We start from the raw sequence: 18,607 nt of genomic DNA, 5'->3' as shown, positions 1-18,607 counted from the left end.
CTTGAAAATATCCAAAAATTCATGAAAAAAAATCAATATAAAAACACTCAAGACCAAGAATATTACCTTTCTTAATTTGAAGAACATTCTTTTCTTGTTCATCAAGAATGATAAGATCCAAAGCATACTTTTCATTTCTACATAAAAGATCGAGTGAATATAATCTAAGATAGCATATTCTTCCTCAACGACAACTTATTATAACTTTTTATGCAATAGTGTACTAAATATTATATGAAACCAAATTAAAAGAACGTTGAGATTGTTTTAGTATGTTTTTATATACGTGTAGACTTCTATTATTCCATTGAAATGATTAATGTATATGAAAGCACATAAAAGGTTATGCTCACTCAAGTGAATCTATATCTTTTTTTATTTAGAAATTCATAAATCATACATTTTTTGAATGATTAACTTACCAGATAATTTATGTCTTCTAAGACAGTTACATCTAAAACTCATGAGACATGTCCTATGAGTTAAAAATCTAGTTTGAGAAAGTCAAACTAAATTGTCGTATGGTTAATTTGGCTCATCCCATTTTATAATAATCATTCCCAAATAATGAAAGGTATCATATTTTAAGAATAAACATAACATTTCCAAATTAATTTAATGAATATTTTTATCAAAATCAATACTTCAATTTGAGTTGCTTCAGGGGAACTTATTTTATATGATTTAAATTTTCAACGCATAGAATATTTTCTTTGAGTATTTAAATTATTTTCTATTCATCTTATAGTTTTTGTTAATGACAATTATTTTAAACAATAAACTATTTGTTTCTTAAATGTGCAGATACTATCAGATTGACCTTAATCTATAATATATCATTTTAAATGGATATAATATACGTTATAGAATATTGAATTAATTGGTTATAGTATGATCCACACATTATCAATTAATTATAAATATACCATAGACTGGCAAAACAAAGAGATACACAAACTGAACGTAAGCACACCCACTCTTCGAATCGGGAGATATACTAATTAGATCCACCGCAAAGCCCACTCAACTAGAAAGCGAGATAGCAACTTTGAAGGCCTCAGTCATACCATGGTGTTTGTAGCCCAAACTCGGTAAAGCTTCCTGTTCTCACTACGAAAGAGAACCAGGTTACCATCATCCTCAATAACCAAAGAGCTAAACTTGACGCACCCACAGCCTTGGTCAATAGCCCACACTGGAGCACCATCTCCAGTATATATAACTAAATTGGCATCGATTTGAAGGCGCACAAAGCATCCACTTCCCCGCTCTGCAGTACCGCTGCTCCACAGAATTCCATTACTCTGCGTATCACTCAACACAAGATTACAATCGCTCTGCATTACAAGTTGTATTCTCTTGTTCGCAGATGTCAAGTACTCCCCCTCGTGGAGAATGTCCCAAATGCCGTTGAAGTGGCTCAGCAAAACCAGAGGCAAGACGGGACAGTGTATAAAGCCTGTCTTCTCAACAGGGGAATATCTTGACACAGTTGATATAAGAGCCCTGGGTAAAGTAGAAGCAAAATCCCCAACATTTGCAGTTGTGTTAACTTCATGTCCATCAACAATGGTATTCGTAATACTTACATTCAATAGGGATGTTGATGAAGGCAATTCAAGAGTGGTTGCATCCGTGGGGAAGAGATGGTAATCGAGCCAGGCGTAGCCATTGGAGACAGCAGCCCAAGAGAAGCCTTGCAGTAAAAAGGGCCTCAGATACGTGACGCTCGTTCGAAAATCATCCAGCACTAAATCTCCTCTTGTGGTCTCCCAGGTGCCAACGGTGCAGTACTGAGTCCAACACGCATATCTCAGGGCGATGCTCTTGCCATTGATGGTGTGCACATTCGCAAAGGCGACTCCACTTTCAAACCAATCTGTTGTATCGAATCCATCGAAGTTCAGTAGATTGTTGAGCGCAACGTAAACAGAAGCTCCTTCTTGCAATGATAGTCCTCCCTCCATACCAGACGATGTCTGGAACACTGCCAATGAAGGTTGAATGCCTAAACTGAGTGCGACTGCAATCACAATCGAAGCAACACATAATAGAGAACTATACGAGGTAGCACTGGTACTAGCAGTGACGGCCATGATACTAACTAATTTGGAAGAAGAAGAAGAAGAAGGTTATGAGCTTGACGCTACGTCAATGGCCTCCTTTTATAGCTGGAAACCAAGGAAATGAATCATGGAACATGACTATGTCTGCTTGCACTCAATTGCAATGTTCGTGGAATTCATCATGCACTTTAATATTAAATCCCGAACATAGTGGAACGCATTATGAGACGTGAAATTTAACATAATGAAATGCACTGTACTTCCCATTATTCAGAACAGATGGGACAGTGATATGATGCAACAGGCCAACCTTCAGAACATTCCTCAAGTAAATTGTAACTCTCGCCGAATGAACTGCGAACTGGAATCAAATATTCGCGAAGGAAGGTAACGTCTTTGATAGGGAACTCAGTCTTTTAAAATGTTATGAAGTCTTTTGCAGACTAGAACATACAAACTCGTGGTGTTCAAAACTGACATAGAGGAATGGATGATCCGGTTTAGAGGTGTAGGAGAAACAACGTGGGCATTGAAGGGACTCAAGACTACGGAAGTGTACCTTTAAAATCAATGAAAAAAACTGAAAGAGGTGTTAAATATCGAGGCCTAAACTAGTATGCTATATGAATCAACCTTATAATTCAGCATAAATTAATTTACACTAATAATTGGAAGGTATTGAAGTGAGTTGGAAGGTATTGAAGTCAGTTTTTTCAAAGAGGGTCTTTTGATGCAATCAACTTTAGTAGAATGAAGATATTTAATATTTTTAATAAAATTAATCAATTTAAAAGATCAATTAAATATAAGTTGTTTTTGTGTTTGGTATTAGCAATACTGAAGTAGCTATATGATTTACAATTTTTTTTTAACAAAGTGTTTATACTAGTAAAATATCAAGCTAGACAATTCTTACATCTAGAGTTAAATTTTCTAAAATGGTTCATAAATCTTTCTAGATATGAATAATATAATTCTAATCTAATCCTAGTCAAAAAGAATTTATATTAAAAAAATCAAAAGATGCTAGGATTTAAAGATGTAAATAGTAAATGTAAGTAGCCAATAACACACTTAGTTTTAGTCTTAATTTTGAAACATGTGATGAATTCAAAATAATCTACAATCCAATAATTAGAATTTCACTTAATCACCAAAACTATAGGTGCACAGATATATGAAATTTGATAAAAGATCTTAGTTGTGTACATAAAATGGCTATATTACATATATAGATTTTACACAATAACATTACTTTGAAGTGCTTTGACAAGATTTAATCAACTTATTCAAGATAAAGAGCATGAAATATGAATGCATCACCACCAGAAGAGAACAATTAGAAGAAACATATGCAATATTTTGATTAATTTGCAATGGTGAATTTGTAACTCTAAGTAGTATTTGGACACATTTTGGGTTTTTCTTTAATTTTCCTTTCTTAAAGATTTTTTTTATCTCTCCATAGCACATAATTTTTATCAACTCCTTAGTTCTCAACTTTGAATTTGTCCTAAAATTTTCCTATACATTATTTCTTATATTATGCTATACCATCTTTTGTCCTTTTCTTGTAATTTCTACTCTTTCATACGGAATTCTTCACCCTTAAGCTATAGGATTATCTACTCCCTAGTTGATTTTTCTAAAATTTAAAATATTTCTTATATACTATCATGAGTAGTGAACCTCTCCCTTATTTGTTCTATAACTCACACAATGCAACTTTGAGATAAACTAGAACAAATTGTAATGAGATTATATTGGTTCCCTTATTCTTTCCATCTAATATTCCTTATTCAAGATAGCATATTACAGTGTCCTATACATTTATATCAACTTCTCTCATTCCAAAAAAATTAAAAGTAAAGTATCCCTAAGGAAACCTATCATATTTATAATTTTTTCCATTTCAAGATATTTGATAATTTATCAAAAACCTACAAAGAATCCTATTTTGCCTCTTTTAATCATCACAGTCATAACGCACAAGCACCTCTTCTACTTTTGATTTACAATATTACACATTTATAACCTTGAAATATTGATATACTCTTGGAACACCATGATAGCGATTCAGATCTAATTTATGTAATATTTTTTAGTTATAGAATAAATTGTGTATGGTCCTTAGTCCTCTTTCTCTTCCTTCCATAACCATTCTCCTTCCATCGAAATCTATTTCCTAATCCACCATCTTATTTTCTAATTATTTGTTTTATCCCCTCATTACATTCATCATAATATCTATATCACTCTTATATCCTTTCATTGCCTTCTTTAACCGATCCCCCATTTGTCTCGTTTCCATTTCATCTTTCTAAGATCATGCTTTTATTTTTTTCAGCTTAAAATTTATGTTTCATTTATATTTATAATTGTATTATTATTAAAATCGTTATGTTCTATGAATATATGTTTAAATTGTCCAAAGGAGTTTAACTACGGTCATCCTATCTTTGATCTAAATATCTTAAAGGATTCATTTACAAATTTGATTCATAGGAATATATTATGTTTGAAAAGGAGTAAGAGCTATAAGTGATCAGGAATATGAGATGAACAATTCTTGGATTTTTATTTTTTTTATATTTTGTACTTTTTAATTTGCATTTTTAGTGCAAGTAAGTTGTAATTCATACAAGTTTTATATCCTTAAGACAAGGAACTCATTCTTATGCCTTTATTTATAAATCAATATTTGTTGTAGCTTTTAAATTCTATATGAACTTTTATGATATGAATATAGCCTAGTTTTCTCTTTTCATCCTATTCTTTGATAATATCTAATGTTTTAGGTTTATATTTTCTCTTATACATATTTATATTTTTCTTATATATTGTATTAGTTTGAATAGTTCAAATTTTTAATTTATTCTTACATATATTATCAGGTACATTAATTGATATAACCTCTTAAATATTGCATCTATCAAACTTGAAAGTCACATAATATTTGTAAATAGCTTAAGAAACATAATCCACATAGATTTCATGTCCATCGGATGAGGAATGTATACCACATAAATTTGTTGTTTTTTGAATCAACACAAAATTTCATACATAAATTCCTCTTGATATTTGGAGAGCTTTCTATAAGTCTACAATCTATCTCCTAGTTCATCTATGCCATCTATTTATTGTTTCATCTATCTTGATTATCCCATTTAGATTTTCTACCTCCTCTTTTCTCATTTTAATTTTTTCTTGCTCCAAGATTATGTACTATGATGGTGTTGGAGTAGTTATACATAGGCTTTTCATCTTCACTAATTACTTACACATAAAGAGACAAATGCTAAACTTTCATTCTCTCAACCTTCAATGACTTTCGAGAGGATGTATAATTTCTAAAGGTGGAGATTTAATAACCCTTTATAATGTAACCGATCACTTCGCACTCATTGTACCTATTGAGACATTATTTGGTATCTACATTATTTTTACATGCTAATTATAAGTATTATTCTAGTTAATTTCCTTACTTTATTCTATATATGAAGAAATTTATAATATTATTAGCAATATATATTTATGCCAGATAGTTTTTACAGTGAGTTACATAATGCAATCTATATAATTAATTTAAATACATCTACAATATATTATTTAAATCATACTTTCCATAAAAATGAGTTTCAAAGAGAAACTATAACCTAGAAAAATTATTTTATGTCCAAAATACATTTAAAAAATATATGAGAGTAAGAATGGTCTATAAAGTTATTTCCCTCATTATTCCTTTTGATTGTAATATAAATATCACAACACCTTCTTACAAAGGATGATAATGCTCTAAATTGTGAGTAGTTCAAGATGAAAGTCACCATGCAATAAGTTAAACATCAAGAACAACCTTCAGATTCTAAATAGTCACTAAAGAAATTTTCATTTTGGATAAGATATATTGAGCTTCCATTATATATTAAGTTGATCATCTATCCTTTGTAGTGATGATCTCCAAGATAAGATCCCAAGGATATCTACTAAAGCTTGAAAATATGTGCCATCAATCTTCAATGAAAATAGAGTATTTGTAAATATTAATTTTGTCTTGTAAAGGATATGGGTATCCCATAATTCACTCTATCCAAGGTACCCATATAAATTCCATTTTCAATATTTTTCATGATTTTACTATGGGAAATTCAAAAAACCAAAAGTAGCTTAATTTTGAAACAAAGTAACTAAAATGCTACACATAATAACTCAAATAAAATATCAAATTGATCTAACTATGACACACAACTACTTAAAGATTCGTTCAATAAATAAATATTACCCTTTTATCCTTGAAATCATTGCAAACTAAAATAAAATATTATGCACAACATACATTAACACAATATTAGAAACAAAAAAGCGATCAAACTCAACAAAAATAGGGTGATAGGAATATTTTTTGAATGGGTTAATGTGATTCTATGGGGCCACACTTATATATCTTTTCTTTTAAGGGAAACCGCTTTTGACTAGAGCTATGAACCAATGAGATCACATCGGAGGACCTCATCTCCATATCATGAGCCAAGGCATCTTTGATGAAGCACCTATATGACTTGAGAGCACCAACCATCATTTCCATTGGCCAACGAATAGAGACAAACCATCTATCAAGCCACTGACAATGAGAGCCGACATCAAACTTTACCCTACATCTGTGCTAGGCCTTCCTTGCGGTACGCACTACTAGATTAGTATATCGGCACTAGCGGAGCAGAGCAGACATTTTTTTTGGAATGGGGGACCTATGGACAATCATAGTCAGCGGGGGGTAGGATAAACCTCCACCTAACCATACCGTCCATCTTGGATGGCATGGTGTGAGCCTCGGGGGGTTTCGACCCCAAGACCTCCACCCGGAGGTGGTAGCCTACAATCGTTGTAATACGGAAAAATCCCCATATATCAAAAGCCCGCCCCCCAAAAAAGAAATATTTGCATCATGAGACCCTCATTGGGCCATTGACTATATCCTTTTATTCTAGTGAGGAAAAACCAACTAATTTAGGTACTATCTATACCATGTTTTTCTATGTCTACCTAGAGTATGTACCTTACTATCCTTCCACTAATATTAAAGATCTAACTATAAACATATGCAACCAACACTATAGAAAACTGTAACTAGAATTACCCTTCCTCCTCCCCCTCTATCTCGTCATCCACATTCGTGGCTAAAGTAAACGTTCACTTTCTATCCGCAACCTGTATCCCTTCAATGTACCCTTTTATAAAGTTAACGATCATTCTAGCATGTCTTCTTCTTGCCACTACATCCATGCTAACACCCTAAATCATGAATAATTATTTTAGGTTGTCATCATCGTCTCTAAGCTTGGGCTGCATTCTATCATCTAGAATTAAGCCTTATCTGAACTTGGCACATTGGAGGAAGCTCTTCAATCCAGCATACCACCACAACCAAACTGGTTTAGTTTTGAGGGCACTTAATATACACTCTAACTTCCCTACATCTGTTAGCATTGCTACAAACGTGGATACAATATAAAAATTTATGTGATACCTCTCATTCACGTTCGTATATTCATCATAGATAACCTCATTCTAAGTGTCTACAACACCAACCTATATTTGGACTTAAATACTTCCATGAGACGTCTCTCTAAAATGTACTCAAAAAATACCATTTGTCTCTTCCTTTCCAGCAAACAGATGCTAGTGTCCATATATTCTTCTACTTGTTACATAGCAGCTACTTCATTTCGCACACAACTAAATAGTCAAGGTGACATCATTAGATGGTAGGCCATTGTATTCTCCCATATATGCTTTTAAATCTCCATAATGTTATGCCATCCTAACCACCTAGTTGGCACATGTGATAAAGCTTGTGAATAGGTGAGGTGGCACCAATAAGTGTGCCGCTACCATTTTGTCTTCATGAGATCATCTCATGTTCTAAATCCATACTTTTAAACCCTTATTTGCACACTATTTTTTCAAGTGCTTCTATAATGATACTTTCTATTTGGATAACAATAGTTCATTCGATTGTTCTTTTCCTTGGAATATTCTCCTGTTTTTTCTGTCCATATCTCTCAAAAATTGAAGGAAAACAAATCCATATGCTATTTTATTTATTTTTATTAAAAGGCATATATCTTGAAATATATATTAATATAAAAAATTCATTACAAGTTTTACGATAATTACAACCATCGAGGAAGAAAATTAATATATGTTATTAAAGAATAATCATTTGTTTAGTTTGGGCAACATGAACTCAATATAACCCTTAATAGTACAGGTTAGATTGTTTCCTCTCCCATTTTACACAAACTTCATCTCCAAGGACATGCAAATTTGTGCTTCTTGTTCCCTTTTTGAGTTAAAATCTTGTTTTGTAGAGTTGTCCATGTAAAGACCCCAATGTTTTGGAGGCATTTTCTACTCAACGTTAGGTGAATCGGCCACTCTTTTTTCTAAGAGGTATTTTCTTGGATTTTGTATCCCAGTTTTATTAAACATCTACTAGAATCCCATTACAACAAATAATTCCATCTTCTTCCAGTGACAACCATATTGTTTTATTCTTGAGAATTTGCTCTAAATTTTCCTTTTTTGTCTAGAGGAACCATAATGTCTCATAGAGATTTCTATTTATATATTACCTACCCCTCATTTGACTTCTCAACATAGTCCATAAATTTGGATTTTCATTTCTCTAGTGGTTGTGATTTTAAGCCCTCCAAGTTCTATAAATTGTCAATGACTTCATGTCCATCCCAAGAACCTTTCTAGAAAGAGGCTTTCTACCCATCTTTAATTTTCCACATTAAATGCTTGCTGATAATCACCCTACAAGAAATAATAATGTTTCATATTCCTAGTCCTATTAGGGATCCTAAACTACTAAGATCATAATGGGGAATGCTTAGTCCAAATATTTTCTTTGTAAAACTTTTTCTCATTTTCATTGTCTATTCTTATATAATTTTTAAATCAGTTTTTCTCATACTAAAAACTTCCTATTATGTAGTTTTCTTATCTTCACACCTCTAGCTTCCTTTAGCTGACATATTTTATCTCAAGCCACTAAAGAAAAGTTATTGTTGTGAAAAATGTTGTGTTTCTATTGAGTTTCTTTAGCCATGCTTCTCTCAACTTCTACCTTCATAAAACATCTTCTATATCCCACACTTTAGCATATTGCTATAGGAGATTACTTCCCTTCTCAAAGTCTTCATAACTCATTGAAAATTTCATCACTTTTTCATTGATTTTATTTAACTCATCTTCTATCTTTTTCTTCCTATGAAGATGTTACTAAAGTTGCTTTTGTTACATTCTATGAGTTGTGATTTAAGAAAAATTAATTTCCTAGAAAACCAATGCTTGTGTGACCCTTTATAGCCTAGTCCACTTGACCACCATCTCTCCTCTTATCTTTTTAGTCTCTTTCCCCCTAGCCACATATTCTCCAACTTAAAGGGATATCTAGTTGGTGTTGTATTTGTAGACACCTAAAATTGTCATGTTTAATTAAATAAATATTTTTTTTTATGTAATTATTTTATCCTAAGTCTTCCATTAATTAAATAAATTCTTATTTATTTAATTAATTCATTAATCCGCTTCTAAGCCTTTCCTCATTTAAATAAATACTTTTTATTTATTTAAATTGACCTTTTCCTAAATTAAATAAATATTTTATTTATTTAATTGATCCCACTTCTTCTATTAATTAAATAAAATCTTTATTTATTTAACTAATTCATTAGCCTTTTCTATCCATAAAACGTGTCATTCATCTCTTAATTCTTCTCTTACCTACCCCTTTACCATTTAATTATTTTCTCTATCGACCCTTTAATCCTAGCCAACCATTTATCCTCTTCACTTCTTAATAGTATCCCTCTATTTCCTACAGTGTTCTCTATATAAGAGGATGACCTCTTCCTTTTCAATCCTAATTATATAATAACCTAATCGGTGCAATCTAATCTCTTATGCAATCAAGCCTTCTTGCGATCAAGCTATCAACCACATTTCCGTTCTTTGTTGACCTCTTGTGCACACATAAAATCTGAGAGCAAATATATCAAACAAGATCAATGGAGATAGGAATAAATGGAGATTGAAACCCTACTAGACATGTGAATGGTATATGTTGCTTTGTTTTGTTGATTTGCATGATCTTAGGTATCTTCATTTGTGTATGGTGGATGTTTTTCATTGCTAGGATAGGGTTTTGTTGTTGGATCTTTGTTAGTCTTTCAATATTATTGTTTTCTTCATCTATTTTCATTGTATGCAGTGTCTAGTGTGAAGGTTAATGCAACTAGGAAGTAATCTAAATATGTCAAATTTCAAATCTTTACCTTAAACCATTTCATCTATCCTCTCATAATCCTTCGCTAGTAAGTGTCTTTCAAGTATTTCTAATATACAAGTAAAGCATTTCCTTCTTTTAGTCCAAGTAAAGATTCCATTCTTCAACACGATGTCTTGAATATTATTATTTTTTATGAAACTCTTCAAGTCCAACTACACCTAAGAGGTTCTAGTCATGCCTCCTCATTTCTTTGAATATTTGATCATATCATTGAATTCTCTATCTATGTTTTTTTTCACTTGAATAGCGTGAATGACTTTGGATAAGTTATGCTATAACTCCTTTTTTTCTTTACTTTTGTAAGGCCATAAATGTAGATCAAGAACATATTCACATGTAATTTGTGTACTTTGGCTTTCACAAATACCAGTGTTTCTCATCAATGATTGGTTTCACTATGATCTGATTTTTCTTCCGCATTCTATCATTCCCACCAAAGGCCCCTTGTGATTCTACAAATACCCCTTTTTATTATCTCCACTTTTCCATTAGTTCTATTGATTCCTCATTTTTTAGTTTAATCTCTTGTAGTATTACAAAATATATTATGGTTTGATCAATTTGGTGCTTGATCATGTACCATTTGTTAGGGGCACTAATGCACCTAACATTGCACATTATGTACCTCATTGTAACTTGAGAAGGAAAAATCCCTTGCTAGACCTCATTTTCATCCTTGTTTTCCCTTTTGCATTTTCTATAATTTCACTTTTTTCCTGGTTTGTTTTCTTTCCTCTCACACCATTCTCACTCATTCTTAGTTAATTTCATTTTGACTTTGATTTCTCAATTGTTCCTTCTTCCCAAATTCCTTATTCTTCCTCAAATTCACTTCCCCTAACATCTAAGTCTAAATAAAAGTTCTCTCCATCTCCCCTCTCTATCTTTCATGACGTCTCCTTGTTTGCATCTCTTTAACATTCATCTCCAAGTTTAAAGCCTATTTAATCGGTTCTACTAGTTCTCTATCTATATTTGCCCTATCCCACTCTATTTATTTTTATAGGGTTTGGTCCATCATGATTGCTAGATAATATGCCTCATCTATTTGTACCTTGTATAGTTTATGATTGACACAAGACCTTGGAGGAGCTTCCCCTTCTACTCCTAATTGTTCTTTACATTTCTCATCGGATAAAAACTTTACATCAACATCATCCTGAGAGACAATATTACTAATTTCCTCTAGGTAGGGCTCTTGTTCACCTAGGTTTCTTTATGACCTTCAAGCGAACACTCCTCTTGTCCATGCTATTTTGACTTGTATTTGTGGCATATCTCGAGCCAATTCTCTCTTTCCACCTTCTATCACCACAACCCCATTTTTTTTGCAATATGTATTTCTTCTAGGATATTTAGCACCAATATGATGTTAATGAAAATTTAGGCATACAATCAATAATTTGTCTTCCCATTTTTCATCTACTAACAAAAATGATCTTAATTATTTTTTAATATTCTGAAAGGTTTCAAAATCCCAATATTCTAAGCGAAAATTGTCTAATCTTATCTATATGGGGATCTCCTTGATTGAATATTTAAGGGGTTGAAATTATGTTCCAAATCCATAATAAATTATCCTTGTTCCCCAATTATAAATGGGATAATGTTAAAAATGTTCCTTTTTAAACCCCCTGATAGTCCTAAAAATATCTACACAAGAGTTTTCATATTTGAGCCAAAATATTGGTCATTTTGCATTTACTTTGCCCTATGTCAAAGCTCAAGGTGTAGGGTTTAGGGTTTGTTATTTTTCTGATTTAAGTCTTGTGAAGAAAAAACCCTAACCTTGTTATATTTTGTCATTACCTTTTTCCACTTAAGCCAAGGGTCGGTTACTGTTGGCAAGGCCATTATACTTCCTAAGCATTAAGTCATTTTCAGTGGACCCCTTACATTTTCCTAACTCTAAAAATTCTAAGTGTTTCGGTCAGTGGATAAAGGCAGTTTAGATCTGATGGTCTGCGCTTCCCTGCGGTCGAAGGCACAAGGAAGATAAAGACCACAACATCATGAGATGATGCCACGTGTCCTTAGCAGAGAGGGGCAAGCTAGCAGTTTGAATTTTCAAAACCTCATGTTAAGGGTTCTCAAGAGGTAAAGACCGGCTTACTTGTGGCCTTATCAATTTTCACATGTTTCAAATAGATGATGATGTTACGATTTGGGCGAAAAGGTGCTTGATTTTAAATTGCAAAGGTTAGTGAGCACTGTGGTCACATGGTAAAGTGTGAACAAATCCAACATTCCTTCTAACCTCAAGAAAGAAATTGCAAGAAGGTTATGGACCATGGCATCATGAGATGATGCCATGTGTCTCTGGTTGACCGAGAGGACCGATGGTGTGGTCGTTGATAGTGTTAGGCTAGAAGATGATATGGCACTGCTATGTCCAATGTTTAATAGGTCCACAAGCCACAATGGAAGGATAGTGCCATATTGACTATTAGTGATTGTTTGATTTGTCAGGTTGGGAAGGATCTACGGCTGAGTTTCAAATTGATTTTTAAAAGGGTCATTAAAGGTATTGGTTGTCACCTGTGCAGGAAAGATAGAATGAACAGAATGTAGGATTGTCGATTTGGAACAAAATAGCAACAAGTTGGGACACTTGGATGCCGACTCATTCTTGAGGGACTAATTTGAAATTTTCTACTGAGTCGGGATTGATTAGAAAAGCAAGGATGATGTCTCAGAAGCGTGAAAGGATTGGGATAACTTCTGAGTTAGAGATGAAGGATCACGGGTTCCCCGATGATATCAAAGATCATCTATTGATAGGGATTATGAAGTAGAAAATGTACACTCAGGAAGAATAAAATTAGAAAAAAATCATTCGGATAAGATGAGCCTTAGCAGGATGCAGTGGATTTGAAAGGCATGATTTGTAAAATCCATAGCTCGCAGGTTGAGTTGAAAGCACCAAAATGATGGTTTTTCACGTAAATGAGTATCACCGGATGAAGTTTTTTTATTATAAATACAATTGGGTGGTGAATTAATTGGTACAAGAGAAAAGAAGCCTTTTCATTTTCTAAGAGCAGTTCTTTCTTGTGCAAGGAAGATGATGTTTGAGCAAGGTCGTGTATGGAATTGCTATTTACTGTATGATACCGGATGGGTGTTTCTCTCTAGTGTGAGTATGCTTATTGTCAGAGGGGTTCTAAAAGTGAGAAGGATTTCTAGAGGGGGCATGAATGCCTTTTATTATGAAGAAAGGTCACGCATGGCACAACCTCTTCTTCTACTCTGCCACTAGATGGCATGGGGTTCTAAGAAGGACTTGTTCGAGTGGCGAGTGGCAGCCAATTATTTTTGTGACTGCATGGAAGCTGTGACTCCTCCCCAACATATTATGTTTCCCCTTTAGCTCCTCCTTCCACTTTTTCTGATCCTAAGCATGAAGGCTTGAGGTCCTCTTCTATTTTAGGGGCGACTTTTCTTCTTCCCAAGACCCAGTATCCTTTCCAAGAAGGGAGACGCTTTGTTGGATAGAACGTAACATCTCACACTCCATTCGAAGGCATCGAGGTGATAATAGCACGGCTCAAGCAGTTTTACTTCTACCAATTTTTTAGTTGAAAATATTGATTCATAGGTGCCAGCATATGGATATAGAATATCTTTGTAACAAAATCGCATATGGCCTTTTAGGCCTAATTGTTGAGAGTAAATATGTTGTTGATGTGTGTCTTTTGGCCTGAAGCTTGTTGCTCCCTTTCTTCTATAAAAAGGGAAATCAATACCATTAGACGTGTTGAGATTTTGGGGGAGTCTCTTTTGGGTTCAGATTTTTCTTGTTCCTAGGGGTTTCCTTGTCTGGATCTAGTAGCGAGTCTAGGTGAAGTGAGCAAGTTGTAAAGTCAATTTATAGAGAAAATATAGAAGAATTTAGTATCAAGCTTTTTTGTAGGTTCTCAAAGGAGTTATATGAAAATTTCATCCTGTGACAGAAGTAGTATTTTTGTTAAATAAAAATAAAATTCTGACCTATTTCTCTCCATTGTATGACTCTATCAGTTTTTGAGTAAAATCAACTAAGGGTTTGTTTTATTCAGTGCATTGTTGTGATGTATGTGACTTTCTATTTATGTGTTGACCCAAGTGGTCAATTAAATTGCTTAGATAGAGTTGTAGAATGATAGGGCTTGTGTAGGGATTTAGATAAGCAGTTTAGGTTGGGATTACAAATGAGATATACTATAAGGCAGTATTATCTTAGATCTTATACTATTAGATAAAGTTTTGTCACATTTTCAGTTTACATTTTGTATCTTCAGGTGCCGAATGGAGTAAGACATTGATCACTGCTTATAGCTATCTTTAATAACCAGTCTTGTTTCAATTTCACTGATGAATCACTGTAATTTGTTGATTATCAAAACTTTTTTACATTTTCATGTATGTTTGAGTTGTCCCACCCATCTCATACTCCAGGTAGGTTTAGGATCAGTCAAGGATTTTCCATCCTTGAGCATTCTCCCTTTCCGTCGAGCCTTTTCATGAGATTATCTACTTTGTTTTAGTGAATCTTTGAGTGTGGTGTAGAGATCAAGAAGTTCACTAAAGAGATTACCCTCTTGAGTCTTGTAGAGCCCAAAGTGTAGAAGGATTTGTGGATCCTTGTCATAGTTGGTCCAAGCCTGACGGATATTGGCAGTTGGAAGTGGCATTCCATAGGTATTCGGAGGAAACAACTTGGTCTGTGCCTCTCGCAGTGTAAAACCATTTTCGAGAATCAACACCCCCATCCAAACATTGAACCAAGAAAAACTCATTTGGAAGTGATTCTAGACTAATCCTTTTAGTGCAATTTTTTCACACTAGTTTCTTAATTCCCCATAGCTAACCATTCCCCATCCCATTTTATAAAGATGGAAATTTCTTTCATTCTTGTAATTATTTTGTCTATGCTTTTATTATCCATATAGAAGAAGATGCAACTCTCAGGTAAATTAGCTTTTGTGAACTGACCTCGATCTTTAATGTGTGCCTTCACTCCTTGTATTTCTCATTTCTCCCACTCTATATCTTGGTTGCCTTGAGTCCCTACCTTGTAATTCTATCCATTGTTGGAATAAATTATGTTTACTATTTATAGTTTACTTAAGTTATACTTAGGTAAGAACATTTATTAAGTAGATGGATAATTGTACAGTTATATTTAGAGTCTAACTTCTCTAAATTGAGACACTTGCCCAAATCTTGTGTACTGATGTCACCTATTCTTGCCTATTTAAGCAAAGTTCCTTATATATTTGTACTCACCTCTTAACTCAATACAATCTCATGTGTTGAATCTCTCTTAGCTAAGAGGATGTCTTGCAGACTAACTCCTCGATTGGGTGTAAGCACCCACATGGTATCAAAGCCCAAACTCTTGCATTGCAGCTCTTTCCTTGTTTTAACACTTTTTTTTTTTTTTTGAGGTCCCGGTTGATTTGGTTTTTGAGATCCACTATGTTATTGATTTTTGATAGTGTAAAGTTCTTTATGTTATTGTTAGGATTCAAAAATGAATTTAAACAGCAGATAAAACTGAATTATAAACACAAAACACAGAGAAATGAGACACACAGATTTATCGTGGTTTGGCAATTGCCTACGTCCACACTTGAAGTAGCGGAATCAATAGATTATTAACCAATCTAGTTTACACACATACACAACTACAAGAAGCTCTTGAATTAACCTCTACAAATAAATTACAATCTCCTCTTAAAGAGCTTGCAAGGAGAAGTTGAATAGCCAAGAGTTTTGGTGGCAAGAGGCAGGAGTCCGTTGGACTTCACTTCCAACAATCTCCCACTGAAGGCTAATGAAATGTTGCAACAAGTAGATTCCCCCACTTAGTCCTACTATCAGTTATTGGAAAGGCTGAGAGAAGCTCGACAAAAACCAAACTTCTCCCACTTAACCACTTTAGTGAGCACATCAGTCAAATTCTTGTTGGTGTGAATTTTATCTACATGAAACTTGCCTTCTTCAACCATATGGCGAACATAATGACTGTGAACATCAACATGTTTTGACCGAGGCTGAGATGTCTGATGTTTAGTCATAAAGATGGCACTACTATTATCTCAAAACAAAGAAAAATCTGATTGCTTCAAACCCAACTCGCTGAACAAGGGTTTCAACCATACCATCTCTTTTGCTCCCTCAGAAAGAGCTATGTATTCAGCCTCCGTAGTTGATTGAGCAACTGTATGTTACAATTTTGAAGCCCAACTAATCGCTGCCCTGATGAATGTGAAAACATAACCTGAAGTAGACTTTCTTTTGTCTAAATCTCCAGCAAAATCAGAATCAGTAAACCCTTGCAAAACTATCTTGTTCTTTCCAAACCATAAACAAAAATCAGAAGTACCCGTGAGATCTTGCAATATATACTTGACCGCCTCCCAATGTGATTTTCCTAGATTAGCCATAAATCTACTCACCACTCCCATGGCATGAGCAATGTCCAGATGAGTAGACACCATAGCGTGCATAAGACTACCAATTGCAAATATGTATGGAATTTTGTCCATAAACTCCTTATCTTCTTTTGTTTTGGGACACAATTGAGAAGACAACTGAAAATGAGAGGCTAAGGGTATGCAAACAGACTTAGCATCCGCCATACCAAATCTGTCCAATACTTTTTTAATGTAATCTTGCTGAGATAGTTTGAGTTCTCTCTTTTTCTATCGCCCAAAAATAGTCATTCCTATAATCTTCTTTGTTGTCCCTAAATCTTTCATGGCAAATTCCTTTGCTAAGTGAGTTTTAAGTTCACTCACAATCTTCATGCTTGTGCTAGCCACTAGCATATCATCCACATAAAGGAGAAGTATGACAAATTCACCACTAGGAAGCTTCTTAAAATAAATACAAGGATCAGACTCGCTACGAGTAAACTTGTGATCAATCATTAATTTGTCAAATTTAAGATACCACTGGTGGGAGCTTGCTTAAGCCCATTCAAATTGTGTTTCAATTTGCAATAGAGCTCTTCTTGCCCCCTTTTAATGAACCCTTCTGGCTGATACATAAATAGCTCCTCATCAAGATCACCATGGAGAAATATCATCTTCACATCTAGCTATTCAAGTTCAAGATCCTAGGCTGCAACTAAGCCCAATACTGCTTGGACGGTAGTCATTTTATTACTGGCAAGAAAATTTCTTTAAAATCAAGGTCTTGTTGCTGAGCATATCCCTTTACAACTAGTCTTGCTTGAAATCTTTTGCAACCATCAACTTCATCTTTGAGTTTATACACCCATTTATTTCTTCATGTCTTTTTGCCAAGCGGAAGTGGCACCAAATCCCATGTCTGATTTTGCAATAGTGCATCCATTTCTTCGCACATTGTAGCATGTCAGTTATCACAGTCTACATTTTTACAAACTTCTTTGTATGTTGCAGGCTCTGTTTGATCAGAGATTATCAAGGTAGGTTTAGCTTCTTCACAAAACAATAAATCATAGTCAGAGAACTTTGCAGGAGGTCGCCTTTGTCTAGTAGATTTCCTTAATTGACTCTCTGTTTCGGTAGTAGAATCATTCGATTTATGTGATCCCTATTTATGCAAATTCATATCTCTCCCATTATTAATTTTCCTAGTAGTTTTACTATTAATTTCCCTATCTGCAGGGCAATTAGCAGCCTATGGATTTTTGTCCATGTTGAATGCAAGCAAGTCGTGGGAGGAGGATCCTGCAACAATATTTTGCACTGCCTATGTTTTGCGAGTGTGCATGGAGATGAGTTCCAAGGTGGCATCTTCCATGGCCTGGGGTTGTTGGGAGTGTAGGGAGTGGGGAGTAGTGGTGGCATCCTCCATGATCTGCACGGGAGGGTGTTAGTGTGAAGAGGATGTGCTCTGTTCTGCAGACCCCCAATTTTAGAATTAAATGGAGAGCAAACATTGTTAGCACTAACTTCTTTATTCTTAGTCTAAGAATTGTATTCAACTAAGGTAGATGTCATAGGGGTTCCCATTGAATGAGAGACTAAAGGCAGAGTGTTGGTAGTCCAATTCTGAAACAAAGACATAGGGACATATTCTTTCTTTGATTTATTTAAATTTTGTAGCGTGGGGAAGGAGGTTTCATGGAAAATTACATCCCTGTTGCAAACAATCTTTTGTGAACAAAATCCCACAATCTGAAACCAAATTACTCTTCACCATACCC

At 34.1% G+C, this 18,607-nt stretch overlaps 1 protein-coding gene across 1 annotated transcript; it reads right to left on the bottom strand.

The window, feature by feature from the left end:
- Positions 1-868: 868 nt before the first annotated feature.
- LOC131040014 (uncharacterized) lies at positions 869-2,105 on the bottom strand. Its single transcript, XM_057972888.2, has one exon. It carries the CDS (start codon positions 2,094-2,096, stop codon positions 1,062-1,064), a length of 1,035 nt encoding a protein of 344 aa, XP_057828871.2. The 5' UTR covers positions 2,097-2,105; the 3' UTR covers positions 869-1,061.
- Positions 2,106-18,607: the final 16,502 nt, after the last annotated feature.

The sequence above is a fragment of the Cryptomeria japonica genome, chromosome 7 (genome assembly GCF_030272615.1).
Source record: "Cryptomeria japonica chromosome 7, Sugi_1.0, whole genome shotgun sequence".
Lineage (NCBI taxonomy): Eukaryota > Viridiplantae > Streptophyta > Pinopsida > Cupressales > Cupressaceae > Cryptomeria > Cryptomeria japonica.
The sequence above is the reverse complement of the archived record's forward strand: the minus strand, read 5'-3'. Positions and strand labels throughout refer to the sequence as shown.